Source organism: Chenopodium quinoa, unplaced genomic scaffold (assembly GCF_001683475.1).
Source record: "Chenopodium quinoa cultivar QQ74 unplaced genomic scaffold, ASM168347v1, whole genome shotgun sequence".
Taxonomy (NCBI): Eukaryota; Viridiplantae; Streptophyta; class Magnoliopsida; order Caryophyllales; family Amaranthaceae; genus Chenopodium; species Chenopodium quinoa.
This window is the reverse complement of record NW_018744311.1, coordinates 2,584,011-2,610,471: the sequence shown is the minus strand read 5'-3', so window position 1 is coordinate 2,610,471 and position 26,461 is coordinate 2,584,011. Positions and strand designations below refer to the sequence as shown.

Here is a 26,461-nt window from a genome sequence, read left to right as displayed (position 1 = left end):
AAACATGGAACTCAAATTCATAAAATATCAGAAGTCAGAAAATGAGATACATCTGCAACTGAAAAACAGCATGAGAAATGATAAATGTAACATTCCAAAAAGATGTCCATTTTGCATTTCTTCATCTGCTTTCTTTTTCCATTTTTTTTAGGGAGTTGAGGGTAATTATTGCAGAACATAAATACATATTTGTTTACTACTAACAACACAATTCATAAGGTAGTTTCCATGCAATAATTTCATGCAATATATACAAAAAGAATACAATGATAAATGATAATTGTACCGTTCCACAACATTGGAAGGAACATTCAAGAGAAAGGAGAAACAGGACTCCGAATGTAATTCACTACCTCAATATCACCCAAATCTTTCACTAATGATATAAAACGTGGCTGACCTTGATCCGGATCAACTAGCAAGAGACATCCATCATTTGTTTTGACCAAAACTTTCCCGCTCTCTAAGCATCCATAGAAGTTATCCAAACCCGAAATCATGTCAATCTTGAAAAGTTTCGTCCAAGAATCCCACACCCCATATTGCATCAACATCCACATTTCCACCCCACCATAGATATCTTCACCCCAAACACACAATGATCCATTCATCTCACTCAATTTGAAGTCCAAAAAATGATCATTACGCCAAAACACCCTAGGCATCCTCACATCCTTGAAGCTCGCATCAACCAAATCAAAGCCACTTATACACTTAGCATTCGTTCTTCGAAATTGGGTAGTAAGCCAATGCAATGTCTCATTAACCAATACTCCTCTACCACCCAAATATATCGAAAACTCATCTTCATCAAACGCTCCGATTTTCTTCCATTCATTAGACCTTAATGAATAAATATACACAAAATTCTTATAACTCTTCCTCTGAAGACCACCAACCAACATCAAATAATCATTTTTACAAGAAACAAACCCAAACCCAAAAATCAATTTCCCTTGAAAATTCCCTAAAGGATCTGACACATGAAGAAACTGACCCATTACTGGATTATAAACACGAAAGTTATAACCAAATTTACTAAAAGCAGTTCCACGCCCAAAACATACTAATCCATTACATGAACCAATTAAGAAAGTATTCACACCATTATCATCAAAATGAAGACTTTTAACCTTAATCAAACCCTTTTCATCATAATTATCATCTGGGTATCTATCATATGCAGAATAATTAAGAATGTAAAAATCATAAGCAGATTTAATAAACACACAATTTGAGGGCACAAAAGGGTTTGAAATAGTGCATTTGAGATGGGAATTGATGAAATTTGGGGAGGAGATAATGAAATTCCATGTTTTTGAAACAGATTTGAAGCGGGTTAAGGAATTTACCGGTAATCTTGGAAGGATTTCAGAAAAGATGAGTTCTTCAGGAAGTTCAACAGAATTTAGGGGTGATTGAAAGGGGTTATTTTGGGGTTTATTGTTTGTTTTCTTCAACCTCTGTTTCTTCCTTTTCCTGTTTTTTTCGATTGATCTCATCATTTTAGAATGAAGGGTTTTGGTTTTTGGAGGGGGCAACCGGAGGTTATGCCGCCGGTGACAACAAAAATTTTTGAGCTTGACTTTATTATATATCAATGTATATGCGCTTGACTTCTTCTTTGATCGTTGATTTGTTACTCGTATTTTTATACTCTATTTTTTTTTAATTTTTTTACTCTGTACTTTATACTGTATTTTTCTTATAGATGAACCCCAACATAACTTTTTTTTTTTTTAATTTAAAAAAGTTAAAATAAATTATGTGGATAATATTCATCAATATCAACTAAAATAAAATGGATGCATTGATTTTGTTGGATTTTTTCAAAAAAAAAAAAAAATTAAAAGTATATTTATTGAACAATCTATGCATCCTTAAATCGTGCTTCTCCTTAAAGCCGCCGGTGACAACGCATGATCAACCTCCCAATAACAATAATGGACAGATAATGCATGAATTGATAAAATTGTCTTGCAAAAAAACATATTGTCATTGTAGTTAACCTTCACCAAAAAAATTCCTTTGAAAAGCCAACAAGTTTGTCACACCATTTAGGTCTAGACTCTAGAGCAAATGGATCCTATTAGTTAGAACTGGTTATTGGGCGGGTCGGGTTAGGGTCGGTTGAGGGTCGGGTCAAAGAGGGTCACATATTATAGGGTCAATAATGGGTCGGGCCAATACGGGTCACGGGTTAATAGTGGGTCGATAATGGGCGGGCCTACAAAATATCAATTAAAAAAAAAAATTGGACAAAGCCATTATTAAGTATATATGAATATAAATTTAGCTATGTAATTATTTTTGAGCTTGCCCAGGTTGATCTCCGAGATAAACTTTATCTCAGGGTAAATTCGTCTTTTTGCGTGTAAAAGTAAGGATATTTATGTCAACATTTTTTGGATGAATTTCTACTGTTATATAGACGTTAAGTGGACATAACTAACCATGGTTAGTTGTTGTCAGCCTCACACCTTCCCAAACCCAAGAACACTAACACGTAAGCCTTAGTCTTCTTCAGTTTGACTGTTCTTCAATTCAGCTTTTACAGAAAAAAAAAAAAATTAAAAATCACTATCATCTTCCTCCTCAGTACATCTCCATGATTAATCCATGGTTTCCTTTCCTCCTTCCTTCACATTCCCGACCCTGCTAGCACCTTCATCTTCTTCCTCCTTCTTTGATCCCAAAACACCTTAATCTTCTTCGTTTTCTTAATTTTGCCGCCAAAAACAACGAAAACCCTATTTCAAAATGTATTAATTAAGGGAATGGTTAACCCCTAAGGGAAAGGTGTTTTCGCAACCACCGCTTGACAGATCTAGCAACCCATTTTCATGAACTTTGTGAGCTTTCCTTTTCTGTTTCTCTCTTGTGTCTCTTTCCATTGAGGAGGAAATGTTAGACTAATATAGTATATTCATACTACTATATTAGTGTCACAGTGTTCAATATATGGAAATGTTATACCATGGGTTAAAGCCCTTGGTTTTGACGTTAACGTTGGGGAAACAACTTTATCACCGTTACTTTGCTCTCACATGACAGCTGACAGAGTTGGGGCCCAGAACTCGTGTTTCATTGGATCTTTGTAAAAACCAATGCAATTTAATTACAAAAATGCCACAAGATAAACCATGCTTGTTTATCACCGAGATCAACTTGAATTTTACATAATCTATTTTTTTATCAATTAAATTGGAAAAACATTTTGGCCTGATATTGACCCTGTCCGATAAGGGCCCTATCCATTAAAAGCTCTCTAAGCTTAGCCCTGACCCTATTATCATTGGGCTACCCTACTTTATAACCACCTCTACTATTAGTCCTTGTATTGCAATCTCCATATTGTTTTAACATCCATGCCATGAGCCCATGAGTCCTCCAAATCAAAAGTAGACAATTAGTACATTAATAGTGTATAAGTCAAAGTAAAACATTGTTACAAATACAAAAGGTATATACTCGTATTTCTTAATACTCTACATCGCCTTTAAGTAGGGGGGAATGGGAGGTCATGATAGACCACTAGTCCACTTCTATTTTCACCCAGCAATCAATGTTGTTGTTTTTTTTACAACAGCAGAATACACAAAATAGCTAGAAAGCAGGAAGAAAATAAAAAAAAACATCAAAAGGAATAGAGGTAGCAAAACATGAGACAGTCTGACGACACTGATTTGCAAGCAGATGAGAGTGGTTAACCTCTTCTCTACCGACCTGTAGGAAGATGCAGTGTTGAAAATGCTTACCTATCCTTCAGATTTCCTTGACTATCCAGAAGAGGTCCATTGATAAAAACATCTTCTTTACTCAACGAGTAGATTAACATAGCAGAGTCATTATAGAGTTGTATGGATACATATCCATTTTGTCGAGCCCAGGCCATAGCTAAAAGGCAAGCCAGACCCTCAGCATGAAGTGCCGAGGAAGCAATATCAGAATTACCCCCCGCAATCAATGTTAATACTCCATACTTTGTATAATTTTATATTTTTTTTTCCTTCTATTTAATCTGATATAATTATCACAATTTATTTACTTTATTTTTTTGAAATGGAAACTTAAGAATTAACACGTTCATATGTACTGATTAGGGGATTTTTATCCACCAATCACCGTCTGACAAGTGGACCAACCAGGTTCCGCCACGTGTCCTTCACGAAGGCCAATAGGAGCCTGCCACGTGTCAATCACAGATACGTCCTCTACGGACCAATCGAGGCACGCCACGTGTCCACCCATGCCAAATGGGAAAACCGGCCAACAAGGCCCAATCCTGTCTAGAGGCCCGGTCAGCCCTAGGTTTACCCTAAACCTAGAGAGTGGCACGCTTCTCAAGACTATAAATACTTAATTAATCCTCATTAAAAGGGATCAAGCAATTGAGAGGCAATTGATCAAGCAATTGAGAGGCAATTGATCAAGCAATTAATCTCACCTGAAGAACAGAGAAGAACAAAAACATTACGGAACACTAATAACCGGCTAATCTCGCTAACAAAGCAGATTACCAACATTAAACACTCTCACCTAGAGAGGTCTTATTACTTTAATTTCCGTATTAATTACTCCTTAATCAGGTACTAACTTGACCGTTGGAGGCGGAGCTCTCAGGAGTCTCCGTTATTTTGCAGGTACAGGCGTCCGGTTCCAGTCTCGGAATTGTAAGTCTCCCGCAGGACATCAGAAAACCCCGAAATATTTGGCGCCGTCTGTGGGGAGAGTACTTCAGAGATGGCATCCAAGTCTGTACCGACTCCTGAAGAGAGGCGTCCCCTAAACGACCCTCAAGTTCAGTCGGATCATGACACCGAAAGTGAATTTGAAGTGGAAACTCATACAGCTCCAGACGGGACCCTAAGGGCCCGACGTACCCGTCATACCGAAAGGAGGGAACGGGAGCATCTTCAAACAGGAAGCGAGCCAGCAGGCGCACCGCCTGCTCGGCAACAGCCGACTGATGGGTCTGCTCCCATCACAAGGAACGAACTCATGACCTTCATGAGGGACTTCAAGGGAGAGATTCAAGAGTTGATCAACAAAAAGCCGCCTGCTTCAGTCAAAGAGCAGTCGGCCAAAAAACCTTCCACTTCACTGAAGAGGAAGCCAGTTCAAGGGCGAGAGGCGACTCCTCATCCTAAATCCAAGAAGCGGGAGCCACCTGCTCTTGATTTCACAAAATTTCGTTATCCTACGGGAAATAGGAAACCGGTTCGTCATATTCAGGCGGACGGGTCAAAGCAAACGTTCACAGATGCTCGGCTACTGCTAGAGCAGAAGAAGAGTGACCGATTGTCAGAGTCGGCTTCTACTTCAAATTTTCAAGACAGTTTGCGAAATGCCTCGATGAGGCATACTCAGTCGTACCATGAGAGTCAGTCAGGCGGCACCTCCCGTCAGTCCGGCTTTCATAGTGCCCAGGCGGTACCAAACTTACCATTTGTGCCGCAACAACAGTATTTTATGCAGCCACCTCCATTTGGTGGACCTGCAGCAAAAAACGTCCAACCTATGGACTGGCAGCTACGGTTGCTTAGACTTGGTGAACAGCCGTCGGCCTTCTCCAAGGAAATTACTGAAGCCGCTCAGCCGGCCAAAGTAAAAAATGTACTAGTAGGCGCCTATGACGGCACTACTAACCCAGAAGACCATCTGATGGCATTCACCAACCTGATGTACCTTCAAGGGTTGGATGATCCCACTTGGTGCAAGTGTTTCCCAGCGACTCTCAAGGGAATCGCACAGCAATGGTTCGGCAACCTGCCGACTGGTTGTGTAAACAGCTTCAGGACGCTTGCTTACTTATTTGCCTCCAACTTCGCCATGAACATCCCTGCGAAGAAAACGACCCTTGATTTGGGAACAATTCAGCAGGGCGAGAAGGAGGGGCTTCGTTCTTACATCAGGCGGTTCAACCTGATGAGAATACAGATTCAAGGGTTACCGGATGAGGTAGCTTATACTGACTTTTTTAGAGGTCTCAAAGACGGGTCTACCTTCAAATTTGATTTAGTTCGAAAAAGGGTGGCGACTCTTCAAGAGGCCTTGATTGAAGCAGAAGCCTATATACAGGCGACTGATCTGTGTACGATAAAACAGTCGGACGGGAAAAGGTTCGACAAAAGAGAAGGACGACAGAAACAGTCGTCTAACAAAGATGAGAAAAGAAAAGAGGTCTGGGCGGTTGATTCCTCTAAACAGCCGGCCCAGAAAAAGAAAAAAGAATTCAAACCATACTCCCCAAAGTATGTGTTTAACAAGGATAACCAGTTTATCCTAAAAGAAATAAAGGGACGGTTCTCAATTGAGAAGCCGGTCCCCATGAAGGGTTCTGCAAACAACCGGAACCAAGACAAAATCTGTGCTTATCATGATGACGTTGGTCATCACACCAATGACTGCATCAGTCTCATGCGGTACCTAGACCGCTTGGCTGAGCAAGGTGATCTTGACACTTATGTCAAGAAATCTACGGGGAACACTTCCTCAAAAAAGCAGTCGGCCAAAAAGAATCAACAGGCCGACAGTTCCGATACAGATGATGCAGTCGTCTACACCATTGCAGGCGGCTTCTCAGGAGGCGGCCCCACTATTAGGGGCAACAAAGATAATATAAGGCGGTTAGATGTAAATTCCGTTCACCAAGAACGGCCGTCCAAATATACATTTCCTGAGATTGTCATCACTGAAGAGGATCTAGGAGGGGTAAGGGGGCCGCATGACGACCCTCTCGTTATTGAATGTAAAGTGGCCAACCAGAGAGTTGGCCGAATCCTCATAGATACCGGGAGCTCCTCAGATCTCATCAGCAGCAAATGTCTGTCAAAACTGAAATATCAGACGGACTGCATACATCCGGCCTCCCACCCTTTAATAGGGTTTGGAGGAGGAGTCGTCCACCCACTGGGACGAGTAGATTTACCCATTCGCCTGGGCGAAAAAGGGGAAGGACGACACATGGTAGTCCGGTTCCTAGTAGTAGAGGAACTCTCGGCCTACAACATGATTCTGGGTCGACCAACCCTGAATAATTCCAAGGCTGTTATAATCCCGTCTCTTATGCTGCTTAAGTTTGAGAGGGATAATGGAACAGTCGGCTCCCTAAGGGGAGATCAGAGGATGGCCCGAGAGTGCTATCTCTCGGATGTCAAGCCCATTGTTATGGCCACTGGGTCAAGTGGAGAAAAAACAGACCTTGACAATGTCAAGGAGAGTGCGCCTGTTCAAGAAACAGGCGACAAAAAGAGAAAGGCGTCCCAGACAGAGTCCGCAAGAAAAGCATGGGACCTGATCTTAGACGACTCACGTCCTGACCGAACAGTCAAAGTTGGGACGACTGCTCTGAGAAACCTTGGTGACGACTTTCACAACCTATTGAAAGAATACAAGGACATCTTTGCATTTGAAGTCCATGAAATGCCAGGCATTAGTCCTGATCTGGCAGTACATAAACTCGCTGTGGATCCGAAAAAGAAGCCGGTACGGCAAAAGAAGCAGAACCATGGCGAAGAAAGAAGTCAGGCGGCAGCCGCCGAAGTTAAAAAATTACTTGATGCAGGGTTCATTCGGCAATGTTACTTCCCAGACTGGGTTGCAAATGTGGTGCTTGTTAAAAAGCCGAATGGCACCTGGCGAATGTGTGTAGACTACACAGACTTAAACAAGGCGTGCCCCAAAGACAGTTACCCTCTACCTAAAATTGATAACCTGGTCGACTCAACAGCGGGTCATGCCTTGATGAGTTTTATGGATGCCTATTCTGGTTTCCATCAAATTCCCTTATGGAAGAAAGATCAGGAGAAGACGGCCTTCGCCACTGATCAGGGGTTATACTGTTACACGGTCATGCCGTTTGGTCTTAAGAATGCCCCGGCTACCTTCCAACGAATGATAAACACAGTGTTCTTTGATCAGATTGGGAGAAACGTCGAGGCATATATTGATGATATGATTGTCAAGACTAAACTTCAGAAAGATCATCTGACGGACCTCCGAGAAACTTTCGCCACACTCAGGCGGCACCATGTCATGCTCAATCCCAAGAAATGTGTATTTGGAGTTGAGTCTGGGAAATTTCTCGGATTCCTTATCAATCAGAGAGGAATAGAGGCGAACCCTGAGAAGGTGCAGGCGGTCATTGACATGCAGTCGCCTCGTACCATCCGAGAGGTTCAGAAGTTAACAGGTTGTCTGGCGGCCTTGGGGAGATTCCTAAGCCGATCAGGCGACAAATGCCTATACTTTTTCCAGGCAATTAAGAAAAAGGCAAGGTTTGAATGGGGGCCGGATGCTGAGGCCGCCTTCCAGAAATTAAAAGTTCACTTGCATTCCTTGCCGAGGCTGGTCAGCCCTTTGCCCAAAGAGGATCTCTACATGTACCTGGCCGTCTCTGATCATGCGTTAAGCGCTGTGCTCCTTGCTGAAAGGGACGGCTGTCAGCTCCCGGTCTACTTTGTCAGTCACGTACTGAAAAATGCCGAGTTGAGGTATCCCCTAGTGGAGAAATTTGGTCTTGCACTCTTCATGGCTGTTAAAAAATTGAAGCCCTACTTTTTGGCACATGCAGTCGTCGTGTATACCGACCAACCAATCAAGCGGCCCCTTACCATCATGGAGTCGTCAGGACGAATGATCAAATGGGCCATAGAAATACAGAGCCTCGAAGTTACTTTCGAGCCTAGAAAAGCAGTGAAGGGGCAAGCCTTTGCTGACTTTATTGTAGAGATGACTCGTCCTCCTGACTCTCAAGTTCCAGACCAAGTCTGGAAGGTATATGTGGACGGAAGCTCTACTTCAAATGGTTGTGGAGCAGGCGTCGTATGTCAATCTCCAGAGGGCGACAGGTTCGAGTATGCTCTACGCTTCAGTTTTCAGGCTTCAAACAATGAGGCAGAATATGAAGCTTTACTAGCCGGGATCCGCATGTGCAAGGCGGCAGGGGCAAGAAAAATAGACGCCTGTTCTGATTCACAATTGATAGTGAGTCAGTACAATGGCGAATACGAAGCAACCCATCCGGCCATGATCAAGTATTTACAGGCGGTCCGACAAGCAGTCGGCTCCCTTGAGGATTTCCATCTGATCCAAGTGCCGAGATCAGAAAACAACCAGGCAGATGCACTGTCAAAATTAGCATCATCCGCCTCCTCCGATACTCCTCGAACTGTTTTTTGGGAAGTAATGGAGAAGAGAAGCATCGAGGAAAACCCTATTGGAATTCTAGACAGAAGCTCAACCTGGATGGATTCAATCAGGGCATATCTGACAAACGGTACACTGCCGGATGATCCTCAACAGGCGGCAGCACTGAAAAAACGAGCCTCCTGTTTTGAAATGATACAGGGAGAACTTCACAAGAGGGGGTACCTTCAACCCTTCTTAAAGTGTGTTACTCCTGAAAAGGGACGAGAGATACTAGATGATCTTCACTCTGGTTACTGTGCTTCTCATATAGGTGGTAGGATGCTTGCTCAAAGGGCAAGGCGGCAGGGCTACTTTTGGCCTACTTTGGAAGCAGATGCAATGGAGATGGTGAAAAAATGTGACAAGTGCCAAAGGTTTGGCAAATTAATTCACCGTCCGGCTACTGACCTCACTACCATTCACAACCCACTACCGTTTGCTAAGTGGGGCATGGACATTCTGGGTCCATATACGCCTGCTACAGGCGGCAGAAGGTATATACTTGTTGCCGTTGACTACTTCACTAAATGGGTAGAGGCGGAGGCTGTAAAGGGAATCAAGTCGAAAGATGTAATTTCATTCATTTGGAAAAACGTCATCACTCGGTTCGGGGTTCCCATGTCTATGGTTTTTGATAATGGTCCCCAATTTGAGACGCCTGTTCTCAAAAGCTGGTTGGGAGACCAAGGAATTGCACACTACTTTGCATCTGTCGGCCGTCCACAAGCAAACGGCCAGGTAGAAGCCTTTAATAAAATCATCTCAGACGGTCTCAAGAAAAAGATTGAACGAGCAGGCGGCCTATGGGCGGATGAACTACCACATGTTCTCTGGGCCATTAGGACGACTGAAAAAGGGGCGACTGGAGAAACTCCATTCCTCCTAACTTATGGTGCGGAAGCTGTTCTTCCAATAGAACACTACGAGCCGACTCTTCGAGTAATGCTATACGACGAAGAGGCAAACTGGGAAGCCATGCGCCTGGCATTAGACTCACTTCCTGAAAAGAGGGGCAATGCTGTTTTGCGCCATGAGATCTATCGCCTGAGAATGACTAGATCATACAACAAAAAAGTACACAGGCGTCCACTCAAAGTAGGGGACTTTGTACTTAGAAAAATGGAAGCAGTTGGTAGGGCTAATGAGTCTGGCAAACTAACTCCCAACTGGGAAGGACCCTACCGAATCTATGAGGAAGTCAGGGACGGTACCTACCGTCTGGAAACACCAGACGGACAACCGTTGCCTCGAACTTGGAATGTAGATAACCTTAAAAAATATTTCTTCTGAATGATGTAAAGTAAAGAGCTACTTAATAAAGTTTGCACTTACTATTCAATTTTGTATTACGAGGGGCATGCCGTCTGTACCTTTACAGTCGGCTACTCTCCATTGAGTTTTTCACTCTATCTTCAGAGGGGCATGCCGTCTGTACCTTTACAGTCGGCTACTCTCCATTGAGTATTTTACTCACAATACTTAGCTAAAAAGATTAGGGCCTGGCCGACCCTGTGTCTAACAGGCGGCTACCCTTCTTTTACTTAGCACCTACGTTCACCAAGAACTTACCAAGGCCACCGGCCGAATGATCAGACCAGGCGCCAAGCCACCTGATCAAATCTACAAAACTAATACGACCTGTCCCAACATCATAGCAGGCGTCCGACGGCATCCCTCCGGATGAAATTCGTCGCAGAGAGCAGCTCCCTTTTGGGTGGAACATTGTTCTATAAACTAATTACACGACACCTATACGACTGTCCCCAAGGGCAACCACGTAGCCGTTTTTGAGACAAGGATAACTCTATCACTAACCAAACCAGTGGTAGCAGTTGACATCTGAGTCAGATGACCGCCTGTATTACTTGGGATAAATGCAGGGGGTACCTATTGAGTTAATAGCCAACAAACATTGGCGAATCAAGGGGTCTAGCCGGCCTACGCCGCCTGGTACCTCTACTACTCAATCTAGATTGTGACGAAGACTAAGTAACTCCTATGTTAACTTAATAGTCACTCAAACTTAGTATGGAGCCTAAAAGGTATGAGTCGTCCGCCTGTTTTTAATAAACAGGGGCTCTCAACCACTACTCTTGCTAGGTTAACAAATTACGAGTTAAAAGCCAACATTGGCAATAAAGGGAAACAACCGGTACCCGCCGCTTGTTATCCTACTTAATTCCTTGGCGACTAGGTAATACTATTTACTTGGTCAGACCGATTGAATAAATAGTTCGAATACCGATTGAATAAATGGCCGACTGATCGTCTATCCTGGAAACAGACAACCAGTCGTCCAGGGGCATAGGCGGCGTACTTACTATTTGTACCTGTCTGCAACGTTCGGCCATGTACAACAGTCGGTCTAGTGAACAATGGGATATTAGATATGGAATACTTAGACAAATTTGAATCAAAACAAAAATTTGATTAAAAATAAGCCGGTCATTAAAGACCAGCAGAATATTCAAAGCCCCGGCCCCCTGGCCGGGTAAATACAAAGCAAACGGCACGCAGGCCGTGGAAAAAAAATATACTTTAAGCTTAAGAAGGGGGCAGTTCAGTATTAGCAGCTGCCGCCTGGTCAGCACTCTTCTTGCTGGACTCGGCTTCAGCTGCACCCTCTTTTGATGCCTTACCCCCAAGTGGCACAAGCGCCACAACCGGCTCTTCCTCCTCCTCCAACGTATCTCCCAACGCCTCTTCTTCAGCAGCCGCCAGGATCTCTTGATTATATGTTTCCGAACACTGGCGGTACGTTCTTTCCCATGAGGCAAAGTCGGCATTGGGGAACAGGCGGCCCCAGGTCATGCGCTGGATTTGAGCGGAGTCTTCCACCATCTCCCGGACGAGCTCTTTCTTCTCTTGCTCGGCCTTTTCCGAGAGCTCTTGGGTAAGACTCTTCTCTTGGCTCACCAGGCGTTCTTTTACGTTGGCCAAAGATTTCTCCATGGCTTCGTAAGAGTGCATTTTTTGGCGAAGAGGTTTCAGCTCGGCCTTAAGATTTGTGACGGTCGCCTCCAGCTCGTCATTCTTCTTCTGGGCCGCCTCTAACTGAGCCCGAACAGCGGCGGTAGCCTGCGCCTGATAATAAAGAATATCAATGGTCAGTACTTCATTTTGGGCAATTTGAAACATTGCCTTATCACAGTTGGAGGCGGCCATAGCTTTTGCGGCCTTTACCTCTTTGTTTTTCCGATCAATCGGCTTGCGAAGGCTGTTAACTCGGAGCAGGGCCTAAGTACAAAAAAAAAACAGGCGTCAGTTTCCAAACAAAAAAGATAACAGGCGTCCTGGAACTCAAATACTCAAAAATATGCTAAGTATACCTCAGCAAGGACCCCTGCAATCCCATCAAGGTCAAGGGTGCCGGCACCCCTGACCGCCTCCCTTTCAGATGGAGGAACTACTTTGATCATGGACTTGGCTACCTCAACCAAGTCAAGCCCCTGAGGGCCGGCTGCATCAAGCGTAAAAAAAGCAAGTTAGACCTAGTCAAGAAGGAAGCAAGTGTGAAAGTTTTTACAAGTGATTGTCCATACTTCTAGGCGGCCCCGCCGGGGTTTTAGAAGAAGTGGCCGGCTGCTTCTCAGCCGCCACTGTTTTCCTGGAAGACCCAGGAGAGCTTGCAACAGTCGTCCTCCGGGCCTTGGGGTCCGGCTGTTGCGAGGAAGAAGCTCTTGGAGTGCCAGACTGAAAACAAAAAGAGTTAGTATATGCATAAGACAACTCCTAAAAGAGGAAGAGTTTTCGAAGCCTACCAAGGGTGCCCCCTTGTTGGGGGAGTCGGCACAAGACTGTTGCATGAGAGAGGCCCGCAACATGGCTGCCGCAGTCTTGGATGCTGTTATTTTACTCATGGCGTCAGCTGCAAAAAATAAACAGCAAAGTTAGTAAAGATCCCAAGTAAACAAGGCGTGAAAAAAAACAGAGTATTTGTCAGGCCGGCTACCTCTAGAGCACCGACTGCTGAGGCCACAGGCGGCCAAAAAGTACTCGTCATAGAGCCACTTGAAGCTCGAGACGCAGTTTAGGGGTACTTGCTCTCGTACCCCTGAAGTAGAGTTCACCCTAGTCTCTACTTTGAAGAGTCCTTTGTCTAGGATCTCTCTTTTAGCCTTTGGGGGAACAGGCGGCATGCTGCGGCCGCCTGCGAGAAGAGGCGGATCCCTATTCCACTTGTTAAAACGTTGGTTCAGCTCCGTGTCTGAACCCTCAATGATAAGGAAGGTGTTCCGCCAATCCTTCCATTTGTTCGCCTTACCTCTCGTCATGAGGTAACCCCTATGGCTTGTTAATTGATACCAGCCGGTACCTCCCGACTTAGGGGTCCGGCTGAGATAGTTCATGTGGGCGAAAGCCTCAAAGCTTGGCTCCACCCCGTACATTTCGCACCCGGCCACATAGCCGAGTACGTTTACCCAAGAGTTGGGGGCTAACTGCCATAACCCCAAATCATACCCATCTAAAATCCGCTGAACAGCCGGATGTAATGGGAAGCGCAGTCCAGCTTTGATGGCCGCCACATAGCAGCCAAAGCAGCCGTCATCATAGCTGGTACCAGCCGGCCAGACGACAGTGTCTTCTGGATCCGGCACGAACAGTAAAAATTCCGGGCCCATTCTGTGGTTAGCAATAAAACTCTCCACTTTGTCTTGCATGGTTGCGATCCGGCCCCGGGGTACCATGCAGTAGTAGGGGGCGTTTTCCTCTCTGTAAGAGGCGGACGGCTCCGCCCAATTGTCCCCCTTCTCAACTGCATGAGAAAGTCTCGCCTCTTGTAGGCGGCTATGTCTTTCTTCTGAGCCTGGAGAACTGTGGCCAGAAGAGTTGGACTCGGACTCGTCCTCTGACGAGTCCGAAGAGGACGACTCCTCCCCTCTCCCAGAGGGGCCCGCCTCCTCTCCCTTAGAAGGAGCAGGAGGAAAATTAGACATATCAACGGTAAGATGGGAAGGGACCACCTTGGCCCCTCTCTCAGAACTGTCGGCTTGGAAGCCGCCTCGTTTCAATTCTACATCTGGCGCCTGGTCAGATGTTTCACTAATGAGCACCCTTTGGGAGGAGCCGTCTGAGTTTGATATCATAGCAGTCTTTTTTGTTCTGGCCATCACGTTCTGCATAGACACAGATACAGTCGGACTTTGTATAAAGGGCAAAGATGGGTCCAGAAAAGGGCAGGCGGCACTCCTAGTCCTAGATTCAGCCGTCCCCGGTGACCGGCTGATCACTAACTTAGGTCGTGTCGTGTGCTTCCGTGGTGCCATTTCAAAAAATAAAAAGAAAATTAAGAGTAAGAGAACTGAGTTACCTGAACGAGTGACGGTTGATGAAGTTCTGGAAATCCGGTGCAGTCGGCTTGTCAGAACAGGCGGTAGGCAGAAAAGGTCCGAATGTTCTCGCAAAGTTCTCAAATGTGAAAATGACCGAAGTCAGCACTTCCTTATATAGGCAAAGTGAGAAGGCGAAGGGTCGCTTCCAAATTCAAAATTTGGGCGGGAAAATCTCTCGGCCGTTTGCAAGGTGACACCTGTAGCAGGCCGTCGCCTGTCACCGTGCGACACCTGTCACAGGCGACACGTGACCAGTCACGTGCCACCTGTGAGGGGCAAATGATTAGGGGATTTTTATCCACCAATCACCGTCTGACAAGTGGACCAACCAGGTTCCGCCACGTGTCCTTCACGAAGGCCAATAGGAGCCTGCCACGTGTCAATCACAGATACGTCCTCTACGGACCAATCGAGGCACGCCACGTGTCCACCCATGCCAAATGGGAAAACCGGCCAACAAGGCCCAATCCTGTCTAGAGGCCCGGTCAGCCCTAGGTTTACCCTAAACCTAGAGAGTGGCACGCTTCTCAAGACTATAAATACTTAATTAATCCTCATTAAAAGGGATCAAGCAATTGAGAGGCAATTGATCAAGCAATTGAGAGGCAATTGATCAAGCAATTAATCTCACCTGAAGAACAGAGAAGAACAAAAACATTACGGAACACTAATAACCGGCTAATCTCGCTAACAAAGCAGATTACCAACATTAAACACTCTCACCTAGAGAGGTCTTATTACTTTAATTTCCGTATTAATTACTCCTTAATCAGGTACTAACTTGACCGTTGGAGGCGGAGCTCTCAGGAGTCTCCGTTATTTTGCAGGTACAGGCGTCCAGTTCCAGTCTCGGAATTGTAACTCTCCCGCAGGACATCAGAAAACCCCGAAACATGTACCATAAAAAAAATAATTAAGTAATCTCAACTAATTAATGAAGGATAAATATGTACTTGAGTTGCCTTCATGAAACACTAGTTAACTTGCGTCAACAATCATCCTTCTTCTTCCCCCTTCCTCCTTTCTCTTTCCTCCTCCATTGAAGCTCACATCAAAGGGCAAACACCATTGAAGACGGTGACATTGAAGATGACCCCATCCGGCGCCAATATAAACGAAAACATGTCCTCCATTGAAGCTAAGCTTGAAACTTGATTTCCTCCATACTAAGTTTCTGAAAATCTCTCCATTACTAAATTTCTGAATTTTCCTTGTTATTCAAAAGCTCATAAACCAAATCGACGCTTCAACATCAGATGTCGAATCTGCTCGTATCTCGACTTCATATGTCTCCCCACTACGAAGTTTGACCAAAAGCATTAACACTTAGGTTTTATGCCGTTAACGTTGTTCAATGTTGCAATAATAGACTGGTTGGGTTGTTTAACCCAAGGTTAGTGGATAGCTGTGTTTGGAGTATATTTTAATATCTGTCAGGGTACCCAAAGCAAGTTAATTACAAAAAATGCCACTTGAGAAATATATTTTGTGTCTGATTTTGATAAACTTGAATTTGCTCAAAAAAAAAAAAAAAAAGCCATAGCCAATGTCAAAGGGGCAATGGTTAATTGTTTACAAACGGACTATATTCTTGTATTTATTTTGTATAAACTCAATTCTACCATTAAATAAGACTCCATGGCCCAATGGATAAGGCGCTGGTCTACGAAACCAGAGATTCTGGGTTCGATCCCCAGTGGAGTCGACAGTTTTATTATTTTTGTAACGCCAATATTTTTCCTTTTTCCTTAAATTAAAAAAAAAAAAAAGGTAAAAAGTACTTTCTTCCCACCTATCCTAAAAATCTAGGACAAATGTTCCACGACCTCAAACCATCCACGTGTCCTCCAACGAGTGGCTAATCAAATTCTTTCATATAAAAGATAATCCACCAAAAAAAAAACAAATAAACTAAAAAAAATAAAAACTCACAAAATTCTCAAATAATCCTCATCAATGGCAATTTCTCCCTCAAATTTGTTCTACCCACTTCAAAATTCCACTAAATTCACCATTTTCAAAGCTTTTCACCATTTTCTCTCTCCTCCAAAGCTCATAATCCTCCATTCCTCTGCTTTTCCTTCCCCTGTTTTAGAAGAAGAACCTTCCCCTGTTTTACCTCTTGTTGATTTCTCCTATAATAATCCAAATTCAGATTTCCAACCTATAAAATCAGATGAAAAGAACATAAATCAACTAATTAGAGAGCTGTTGAAGGATCCAAGGACTGAAAATCTGGGGTTGGAGTATTATGAAAAGGCGAAAGCGGGTTCGGAATTTCATCCCCAAAAAGCAACCATCAAGGCTGTGTTAAGGTACTTAGTGAATTCAAAGAAATGGGATTTGGTTTCAATGATGTGTAAAGATATAAAAAAGTGGAAAATTTTGCCTGATAAATTTTTTTGTGCTAGATTGGTTAGTTCTTGTATTAAAGCTAGGAAGTTTAAAGTTGCTGATTTGTTGTCAGAATGCTTTGAATTTGATCAAAAAGTTGCTTCTTTTGCTTATGATTCTGCTTTGAGAAGCTATAATAAGCTTCATTTGTATGGAATTACAATTGAATTGTTTGAAAAGATGAGATTAAAGGAGATTGTTTTGGATCCTGGAGGGTATGTTTTGGTTATGGAAGCTTATATGAAATTGGGGAATTTCAAGAAAGTTGTTGAAGTTTTTAGTGAATTGGGAGAAATTAACAAGGTTGAAAATGTTGATAATTTGTCTAAGATTTATGGGGTTTTGATAGATTCATTGGGGAAATCAGGGGAACCTTTGAAAGCTCTTGAGCAATTTGAGCTGATGGATGAGAAGGGAATTCCTGTAAATGCCTCAATTTATGCTTCGTTGATCGGTTCACTGGCCGAAGATAAAGAGATTGGTGTGGTTGAGAGACTCGTTGAGGAAGCAGAATCGAATCGAATGTTGAAGGATCCAGCAATGTTTTTAAAGCTGGTGGTCATGTATGTTGAAGAAGGTTTGTTGGAGAAGACCTTAGGGGTTGTGAAGAAGATGAAGGCGGCTAATTTGAAGATTTCTGATTGTATTTTTTGTGCAATTGTTAATGGTTATGCCAAGAAAAGAGGGCTCAAAGAGGCAGCAAGAGTGTACCAAGAGCTTACTTTAGAAGGGTGTGAACCGGGGCAAGTGACATATGCATCTATAATCAATGTTTACTTTCGTCTTGCGTTGTTTTACAAGGCTAAGATAGTGTTTAATGAGATGCAACAAAGGGGTTTCGACAAATGTGTGGTGGCTTACTCGACTATGATTGCAATGTATGGTAAGACGGGGCAATTGAGAGAGGCGATGACACTTCTAGCCAAGATGAAGGAGAGAGGGTGTGAGCCTAATGTGTGGGTGTACAATACGCTTATTGACTTACATGGGAGAGCGAAAGATATGAGGCAAGTAGAGAAGTTATGGAAGGAGATGAAGAGGAGAAAGGTGAAACCTGATCGAGTGAGCTACACTAGCATTATAGGAGCTTACTCTAGGGCGCAAGAATATGAAACTTGCACCGTGTTCTATGATGAATATCGAACAAATGGTGGAGGGGTTGATCTAGCTTTGGCCGGGATGATGGTGGGTGTCTTCTCAAAGATCAATAGGATTGATGAATTGATTAAGCTATTGCAAGATTTGAAAGCTGAGGGAATTCAGTTAGATACTAGACTCTATAAATCCGCTTCAAATGCTTTGAGAGATGTTGGGTTAGAAATGCAAGTTAGATGGTTGGAAGAGACGTTTGGGAGGCCTTCCATGATTTCGAATATTGGGAAAATCAGAAGAAGGCCTGTTCCGTTTTAAGCATAAAGCATTCAAGAGCAAGCAGTGTAAGATTGTAAGTAACAATATATTTTGGTGTTGTACAGAATTTATGCAGCTGTATAATGTTAATGATCAATGCATATTATACGTAAATATCATGATGTGTAGAGCTGTTTGGCTACATAATAAGCATTACCTGAATCACCGTTATGCATCAATCAGAGTAGATTGAGTGGAGAAAACTTGACTCGATATTATTGCCTCTAGATCGTAGCCTCGTTTAGTGCTGTTATGCCTGATTTACATTGGTTGTTGGGAGATAACCACCATGGTTGGAACCTCTTGGCGTTTTTCTGATGGGAATCACCTAACAATCTGAATCTTTTCGAGCGAAGAAACTTAAAAGAAGGAAAAATGTACTTCTCTTGGGATACATTAGATCTTTGCTCAAGTAGATAAGCTTAAAGAAAAATTGAAAGAATTTGGATAGCAGAATTTGACAAATTGATCAATATTTTCCATCCAAGTTTCTAATTCAGTTTGGACAGCAATTGAATAAAACTTGGATCAAGTAGATAAGCTCAAAGAAAATTGATAGAAAGCATAAAATCAAATCACATACCATTCATTCATTCAACACCAACTTATCCAAGACTCCAAGTACAAGAGATTCAATACCCAAAGCCCGTTTTCTAGCCAAACTCTTTCCTCCAATATCTAAAGGGAGTCCTATTGCATATACAAACTAGTCGTAATAAAATGAAAACTTACAAGCATGAGAGAGGATTTACATCACCCCTGTAATGCCATGTTCAGCTACAATTTATCAGATTCCACCTTAAGAAGATGACGCCGGAGTAATATGCATTTTGTTGCAAGCTGCTGACAACAAATCTCTGCACTCTCAATCCCACATCCTACTGAATTTGCAACATTTTCACTAAGCATAATCTGACTCTCGGTTTATATCTTGTAAACCCATAAGAGAAATTAAAGAGGTCACAAAAGTAGTATATCCACAATGCATTTATGCATATGGGTACTCACCGCAGATTAATCATCATCATCATCGTCTTCATCACCATAATAAAGAAAATCAACATCATCACTATCATCATCATTATCAACATCCTTATCAAGAGGAAGGGGATTTAAAGGTAAAACAAGACTTTCCACATAATCGGTCAACTTAAAAACCTCTGCACCAGCCTCCCTAACAAAAATATGTGAAGGCGGATTGCACCTTGGGTTAACAACCACAAGTCCATCAGCCACAGCTTGAATGCAAATAATGCCATTGTATGTGAGCCCTAAAAATTGGGTGCAACGTGTAGCAATCTCCTCCCTCAAGTCGATTCTATATAACTTTTTCCAAGAATTCCAATTGTCATATTCCTCCAACATCCATAACTCAAGCATCCATTCCACATTTTCACAGTTTCCCCTTGAGTCTTCCTCCTCAAAGTCCTTCATGGAATAATGTACAAACACAACACATAGACAATCATATTCTCCAATGACACCAAGTAACACCTGATCAACTCTCGGAAATAGCTTAGGCACAATTGAGAAGGGTATCCTCTCAACAGTTTCGGTATCTAAATCAAATTTAAGTATGCACTCACGATGAACAAGGTAATGCAATGCCTCATTCATGAAAACTGAGTTAGATCCCGAAATAAAAGACACATCTTCATCACTAACACACATTACTCTCCAATGATCAAACCTTAACGAGTACAAATGCATTCGCTTCCCACAGTATGGCTTACACACCGTAGAAACCAAGACAATCCTGTAGTCATTCAAGGATTGAACAAAGCCAAACCAGCAAGAATCTACATGAACATAAGTTGAATTCCCTCCAAAAGGCAAAGCAATCCTTTTGGATTTTCTAAAAAAAGGGTTCCAAATATACATCATATCTTCTCCTCGTTTCCCCTCCTTAATGTAAAGACATAAAAGACCATAACACGATCCAATAATGAAATAGTAACAACTCTCAAAAATGGCATTGTTGCCGAATTGTCGGTCCCATGGGGTTAAGCTTACACCCTCATTGATATCAGTGTAACTTGTAAAGTTGAGTGAGGCTATGGTATTATATTGTAGCATAGCAATGGTTAAGGGTGGAGTGGTAGATTTCAATAATTCGAGAAGAGGGATGGTGAATTCGGGGTCTGAGATTAGGGTATTCAATTTCTTGCAGACACATTTGAGTATTCCTAATGATTTCAAAGGCAATCGAAACAGGATTTCATGGATTAAAACATCTGTTAACCCCACAAATGAGCTTGCTTCAAATTTGGGTTCTTTGACATCATTCATAGTGAAATTAATCAGGGTTTGTGCTCTTCTGTCAAAATACACAAGATCACAAAATTTAAGTATAAAAAAGCTATAATTGGAAAATATATAACAGAATCATGCAATTGAAAGATTATTGAAATAGAATCTGAAATTCAACAAATTAAGAAGTCTTTGAGAGTAAATTGGTAAGAAACTGGGGATGAATTTACCTTACAAAACTCAGAAATTGAGGGAAAGTGGAAAGAGAAGAGAAATGCTGAAATACAGAAGATTGATTGAAAGAAAGCGGTTGCCAGAGAGTGAGCAATAATGGGGTATTCTAATTAAGAAAATTTCAAGGAAATTAAGAACTTTTGTATTTGCAATAATGGGGTATTTTGCAGGATGATTTACCAAAATATGGTTAAATTGAAACTTATTTATCATTTTGCGTCGGTACTAAACTTATTTACCAAAATGCTGTCCACGTAGGATCGGGAAACTTTGTTAATTTTTTTAAATATTTTTTCAGCTTAAAACCGCTACTTAAGGTAGCGGTTATAGTATATAAACCGCTACTTCAAGTAGCGGTTTTTGTACATAAACCGCTACTTGAGGTAGTGGTTTTGGTATATAAACCGCTACTTCAAGTAGCGGTTTTAGTACATAAACCGCTACTTGAGGTAGCGGTTTTAAGCTGAAAATTATAATCGAAAAGTTGATAAACCTGTAGGCATCATCCCCTCATTTGTGCAACCTGTAACAATATCATGTCATGTACATCCACACAACTTATACAATTAACCTATTTAAAACAATTCCAACCAATAACAAATGTCCACAAACAAACCAAAATATTTATAATAACATTGAATTAATTAAAGCAAGTATTACAAATATACCAAAATGAGTTCTGATGAAGCAAAATAATTTACATCTCCTACTCTAATGGTGTTTTTTACGATGTAATGGTCATGGTGTTTCAAAATTTGACTCATCCACTTCCAAAATGGGTGACGTAGTAAAAGTGGTTCGTCGAGCATAAACTAGTGGTGGAGATACAACTGTAGAAGAGGCTACTTGATGAGTAGAAATACCAGAATAATTATGTGGCAACATGGATGTGAACGAGGGTGAACTAGAGGTTGCAAGCAAAGAGGGTCGAGGAGTAAAAGAGGGCAGAGGTGTAGATGTAGTCAAAGTACTAGGTGAGAGCATAGGTGTAGTAGTCAAAGCAGGAGAAGAAACTGAAGGTGAAAAACTTGTGCTCAGTTGACAAGAAGGTCCACGTCCTCGACCACGAAGATCCCTATGTTTTCGTTTGCGGGGTGCTTGAGAGTGCAACACACTTTGCAAGGAGGAGCTAGATGGTGTGGAGGCCGAGGGTGACTGAAGAACTTCACTATCTTGGAGGAGGTGAGGTTGATCGACCCTTGTTAATGTGTCAGCACAATATGCATTTATAGTGCGAAACGATTCTAAAGTCAACGGTAATGCTTTCTCCATAGGCAAATCACCAACAGCCTCAATAATTCGCATGCACCTTTGGGCTATATCACCTAATGCATGTGACTGTAAAAAAGAAAGAAAGAAAAGAGAAAAAAAGAGCAACAACAAAAATTAGAAAAGTTTACAACATTTAACATGTTAAAAGAAAAATTAGAAACTTAAAGTTTACAACATTTAACATGCTAAAAGAAAAATTAGAAACTTGGTCAATCTTACCAACACCAACTCAGTCGAGGCAGGTTGGTAATGAGTAGAAGGGCGGATTTGTGTAGGGGGAGTGATGATGGTCCTAGTGATGCGCCGATACCAATTCATGTACTGTAACAATGTGCGACCACTAAATGGATGACCAGAAACTACTCTATCCTTACGCTTCTGCCATTCTTCTATATACTTTTCATGCACAATGTCATAGTTTTTGTTGCGCTTACGTTTATCCACCTTATGCAACTTATCACTTGTGTCAAGAGTTGTAGGGATCGTTTGCTCCAAACCAAACTGTCGCATAACTCGTACTGGCATATGGTACTCCACAATATCAAAGCAAATCAATGGCGCAAAAGTGTGCATCACATTATGATCGGATCGACATATCTCAGGCAAGGATGCAAGAACCTCCTCGGTATATGGTTGCCATGTCATCTACATTATGATGACTAAGTTATTACCATAAAAAAAAAAAAAAACCACATTCACCGCATGCAACAGGAATGCATCCATTAAATGTTTTCCCACGTTAGATGCAAGATGTCGAATGCAAAACCTATGATGTGCAAAAGGCTCCTTCCATCCACTCCCCTCCTTATTCATTGCATCTAATATCCCGCATGTCGATCAGAAATGAGACATAAACCTCTTCTTTGAGTGACTGATTGCCTAAGACATGCCATGAACCATGACCAAGTTTCGATAGACTCATTTTCTACAATCGCAAAGGCAAGAGGGAAAAGCTGAAAGTTTGCATCAGTTGTCATTGCTATGAGCAAGGTGCCCTTGTACCTCCCATATAAGTGAGTCCCATCAATAGTGATTAGAGGTCTACAGTGCCGAAATCAATCAATAGACGGCTTAAAATCCCAAAAAACTCTTTTGAACACATGAATAGACGGATTAGATGTCTCTATTGTGCTCCAATGAACAACAGTTCCCTCATTGGCTTCTTGTAAAGCTTGCATGTACCTAGGCAACTCTTCATACGATTTCTCCCAATCACCAAATATAATGGCAATTGCCTTTTGTTTTGCTAGCTACGCCTTCCTGTAAGTTATAGAGAATTTGGTTCGATCCTTAATAACTTATACAATAGCACGTACTTTAAGAGAAGGATCAACTCGTACAAGATCTAAGATGATATTGCACACAAATTCAGAAGTGAGATTTTGATGATCACCGGAGATAATGTCACCTACACAATTATTTGCATGCGGACCATTATACTTCACAACTCGAAAAACAGGTAACATTGGATCCTTAATTGCACGCAGCTTCCAAGGACAATTGTGTGTCTTTTTCCTTTTACACTCCACAACATACTTTGATGGCTCGGACTCAACAACTCGAAATGATTGATTTTTAGTGATGGAGTATGATTTTACTATATCTTTCAGTTGATGTAAGGAGTCAAACTCCTGACCAACACTGAATTCACCATTATAAGTGTTGTTTCCTAGCCATGTTATCCATGAGTCACGAAGTGTTTGATCCATTTCTTCTATGACATTAAAAGATTGTGAAGGAGCATTTGTTTTTATGACAATGTCATTTTCCTCACATGCACCTTCTTCATCACCTTCATCACTATCCAAATTATCTACTATGGTTCCAAAGCCATCAACTTGTTCAAGATTAATGTAATCGAGTGCATCTAGAGAGGTATTTCTGGAGGACGTTCCTGTGTGAGGAGTTGGTGTGGGAGAAGTTAGCTCCGAAATATGTTGTTGAACATAAAGATCATCAGTCAGCAATCTTGTGAAAGAGACTGCTACCTCTGAACTTGTTCCAGTCATTTGGAGAGGCATACTAGAATTGGAGCTAGGATATAACCCCAAGCTAGTCTCCATTACTACCTGCTTGACAACTTGGTCAATGCATAACTCCATAGTGGAACCCGACAACTTTGATATACCAACCCACATGGCTCTTAAAGAAATGTCGTCATCAAGGGGAAGAAGTGTATATGAACCAGAAGTAGGATATTTCATCTGCACCTTTAATTCTACATTCTTTGGATCACATTTCACAAGTTTATATAGCTTGTTCAAAAACATTGAGAAATTCATGGAAGATTTGAGAAAAAAAAATTTCTTCTCACCACCTTTATACGTGACATTTCCATTACTTTTTGTAACTTCTCCGCCCCAATAACATACAATAGGTTCTTCCATTTCTAAACAAAACCTTACCATTAAAAAAAATCAAAATAATCACATTCATTTTATTCTACATTACACTATAAATAATTATTTAAGCACAATGTGTCAAGTTAGAGCACTATAATAACATCAAAATAAAGAGCTCCAAATTGTATTATAATCCCAAGTGAAACCACTATTAAAATAGATTGTCAATTTATAGCACTATTGTAACAAAATGCCAAATTAGAGCACCATGTAATTGATTATATTTTGGAATTAACTTCACAATTTATAAATTGAGTTTGAAAACTAAAGCACCATTCATCCAATATACAGTACAATATGGAAATTGTAGTATTTTATATAAATTAGTAAGTACATATCCAACACTTTTAATAATAAGAAAAGGATGCCATGTTGATTAATTATATCTTCCAAGCATGAGAATAGCTAAATTGGCATGTAGTTAAAGCAAAATCCAAGAAAAACAAAAGCAACCAAAGCAAAACCTAACAATCAGGAATACGAAACTATAGCACCGAATTTCCATACCAAAATGAGTTTATTGTATTGATTTTGACATTAAGTGGTGGTGGCGAAGTGAATTTCAAACCAAACAACAACAAAATTTAATTTAACAACTAATGAATTAATGAGAAAAAAAAATTAGGGCTAAATACCTTATGAATTTGGGGGTAAATATCAGAAAACCAATTTATTCATCAATTGGTGGTGGCGACGTGAATTGGTTCGTCCTCTGGTGTGTAGAAGGATGGAGATGACGACGGCGACGTGATGTGGGTGGTGGTCTCGTGGGGATGGAGAGGTGGTCCAGTGATGATGTCGAGGTGCGTGATGTGGGTAGTGGTCTTCTGTTCTTTTTTTGTTTTAATTTTAATGTAGTTGTGTAAAATATTTATTAAAACCGCTACTTTGAATAACGGTTTAGCTATTAAAACCGCTACCTCAAGTAGCGGTTTGTTATTTTTAAAATTAAATAGACCCAAACGTATTCCTAATCCTACGTGGATAGCATTTTGGTAAATAAGTTTAGTACTGACGCAATGGTAAACAAGTTTCAATTTAACAATATTTTCGTAAATCGTCCAAATAATTCTATATTTATTTAAAACTTGAACAATTTAATGTACTGAGATTATTCGTAGCCACTCGTACGAGATGAAACTGAGTACTGTTAGTGTATATGGTTTTACTATTGAACTCTGTACTTCTTACTTCTTAAACTAATTATAATACACACTTTCCCATGCATTAGTTTATAATACTCGTGCAAAGTTAGTTTTTCCATGTAAATTTTGTTTTTCCATAAACTTTTATTACTATCTCTTTCTACCTTTTTACAAGCCCCGTGTGAAATTCAATATAATTGGAAATATAAATTTACATGGGGTTTGTAAAAAAGTAGAGAGATAAGTAATAAAAATACATAAATAATAATATATGGAGAAGTTAATTTTGAACAAATATTGTTGTAAACTAGTGGGTATTTCAATGCAAATGGGTCCATTATTTTGGGACTAAAATTAGGTTAAAAAGGTCGAAGTTTTGAGGACAGAAGAAATACTATCTTATTTTAGTACCCGCGAAATCAACCCAAAAGAGTCGTCGACTCTTTTGGGGACGGAAGGAATACTTGACAAAGACGATTCCTAATTTTTGTTAAGTATTTTACCTTTTAAGTTGTGCACAATTAATACTCTATAAATAAACCATCTCTTCCTTACCTGCTATCGCATTAAAGATGTTTGGAATCATTCTTTGGTTAGACAATGGCTAGGTTGTACTATTCCCTGCAATGATTTAATAGAGGCATTTATGTTTTTAAACAATACAAAATAACTACAAAGAAATTTATATTCCTCATTTGGAGTATTTGGAAGGAACGAAAGTCCATTATCTTCAGGCAAGACTCCTTTGATATACCCAGAATCTAACACCGAGCTCATATTGCGTTCACCGAGTGGCATTATAGAACTATCACAAATACCTTTTTCTCCT

General features: G+C 41.3%; 4 protein-coding genes and 1 non-coding gene across 5 annotated transcripts; 2 read left to right on the top strand and 3 right to left on the bottom strand.

The window, feature by feature from the left end:
* On the bottom strand, window positions 1–1,919 carry LOC110696108 (F-box/kelch-repeat protein At3g06240-like). The gene has a single exon (XM_021873389.1). It carries the CDS (start codon window positions 1,503–1,505, stop codon window positions 312–314), a length of 1,194 nt encoding a protein of 397 aa, XP_021729081.1. The 5' UTR covers window positions 1,506–1,919; the 3' UTR covers window positions 1–311.
* Window positions 1,920–16,157: 14,238 nt separating this feature from the next.
* On the top strand, window positions 16,158–16,230 carry TRNAR-ACG. The gene has a single exon. It is a non-coding gene; the product is annotated as a tRNA-Arg (tRNA).
* A 194-nt stretch (window positions 16,231–16,424) lies between these two features.
* LOC110696107 (pentatricopeptide repeat-containing protein At5g13770, chloroplastic-like) lies at window positions 16,425–18,491 on the top strand. The gene has a single exon (XM_021873388.1). The coding sequence runs from the start codon at window positions 16,482–16,484 to the stop codon at window positions 18,327–18,329; it is 1,848 nt and encodes a 615-aa protein (XP_021729080.1). The 5' UTR covers window positions 16,425–16,481; the 3' UTR covers window positions 18,330–18,491.
* Window positions 18,492–19,343: 852 nt separating this feature from the next.
* LOC110696182 (F-box/kelch-repeat protein At3g06240-like) lies at window positions 19,344–20,618 on the bottom strand. The gene has a single exon (XM_021873469.1). The coding sequence runs from the start codon at window positions 20,616–20,618 to the stop codon at window positions 19,344–19,346; it is 1,275 nt and encodes a 424-aa protein (XP_021729161.1).
* Window positions 20,619–21,305: 687 nt separating this feature from the next.
* Window positions 21,306–25,428, bottom strand: LOC110696106 (serine/threonine-protein phosphatase 7 long form homolog). The gene is made up of 3 exons (XM_021873387.1): window positions 25,123–25,428; window positions 22,305–22,730; window positions 21,306–22,151 (listed from the first exon to the last, which is right to left on the bottom strand). Exons 2-3 carry the CDS (start codon window positions 22,728–22,730, stop codon window positions 21,552–21,554), a joined length of 1,026 nt encoding a protein of 341 aa, XP_021729079.1. The 5' UTR covers window positions 25,123–25,428; the 3' UTR covers window positions 21,306–21,551.
* Between the last annotated feature and the right edge of the window lie 1,033 nt (window positions 25,429–26,461).

What these genes read in the sequence shown, in the direction of transcription:
- LOC110696106 (XM_021873387.1), bottom strand. Translation starts at nt 22,730, where the DNA reads ATGACATGGCAACCATATACCGAGGAGGTTCTTGCATCCTTGCCTGAG. An exon ending in CCTCGACTGAGTTGGTGTTG is followed by an intron (nt 22,152 to 22,304) that starts GTAAGATTGACC and finishes TCTTTTTTACAG; the next exon opens with TCACATGCATTAGGTGATAT.
- LOC110696108 (XM_021873389.1), bottom strand. Translation starts at nt 1,505, where the DNA reads ATGATGAGATCAATCGAAAAAAACAGGAAAAGGAAGAAACAGAGGTTG.
- LOC110696107 (XM_021873388.1), top strand. Translation starts at nt 16,482, where the DNA reads ATGGCAATTTCTCCCTCAAATTTGTTCTACCCACTTCAAAATTCCACT.
- LOC110696182 (XM_021873469.1), bottom strand. Translation starts at nt 20,618, where the DNA reads ATGAATGATGTCAAAGAACCCAAATTTGAAGCAAGCTCATTTGTGGGG.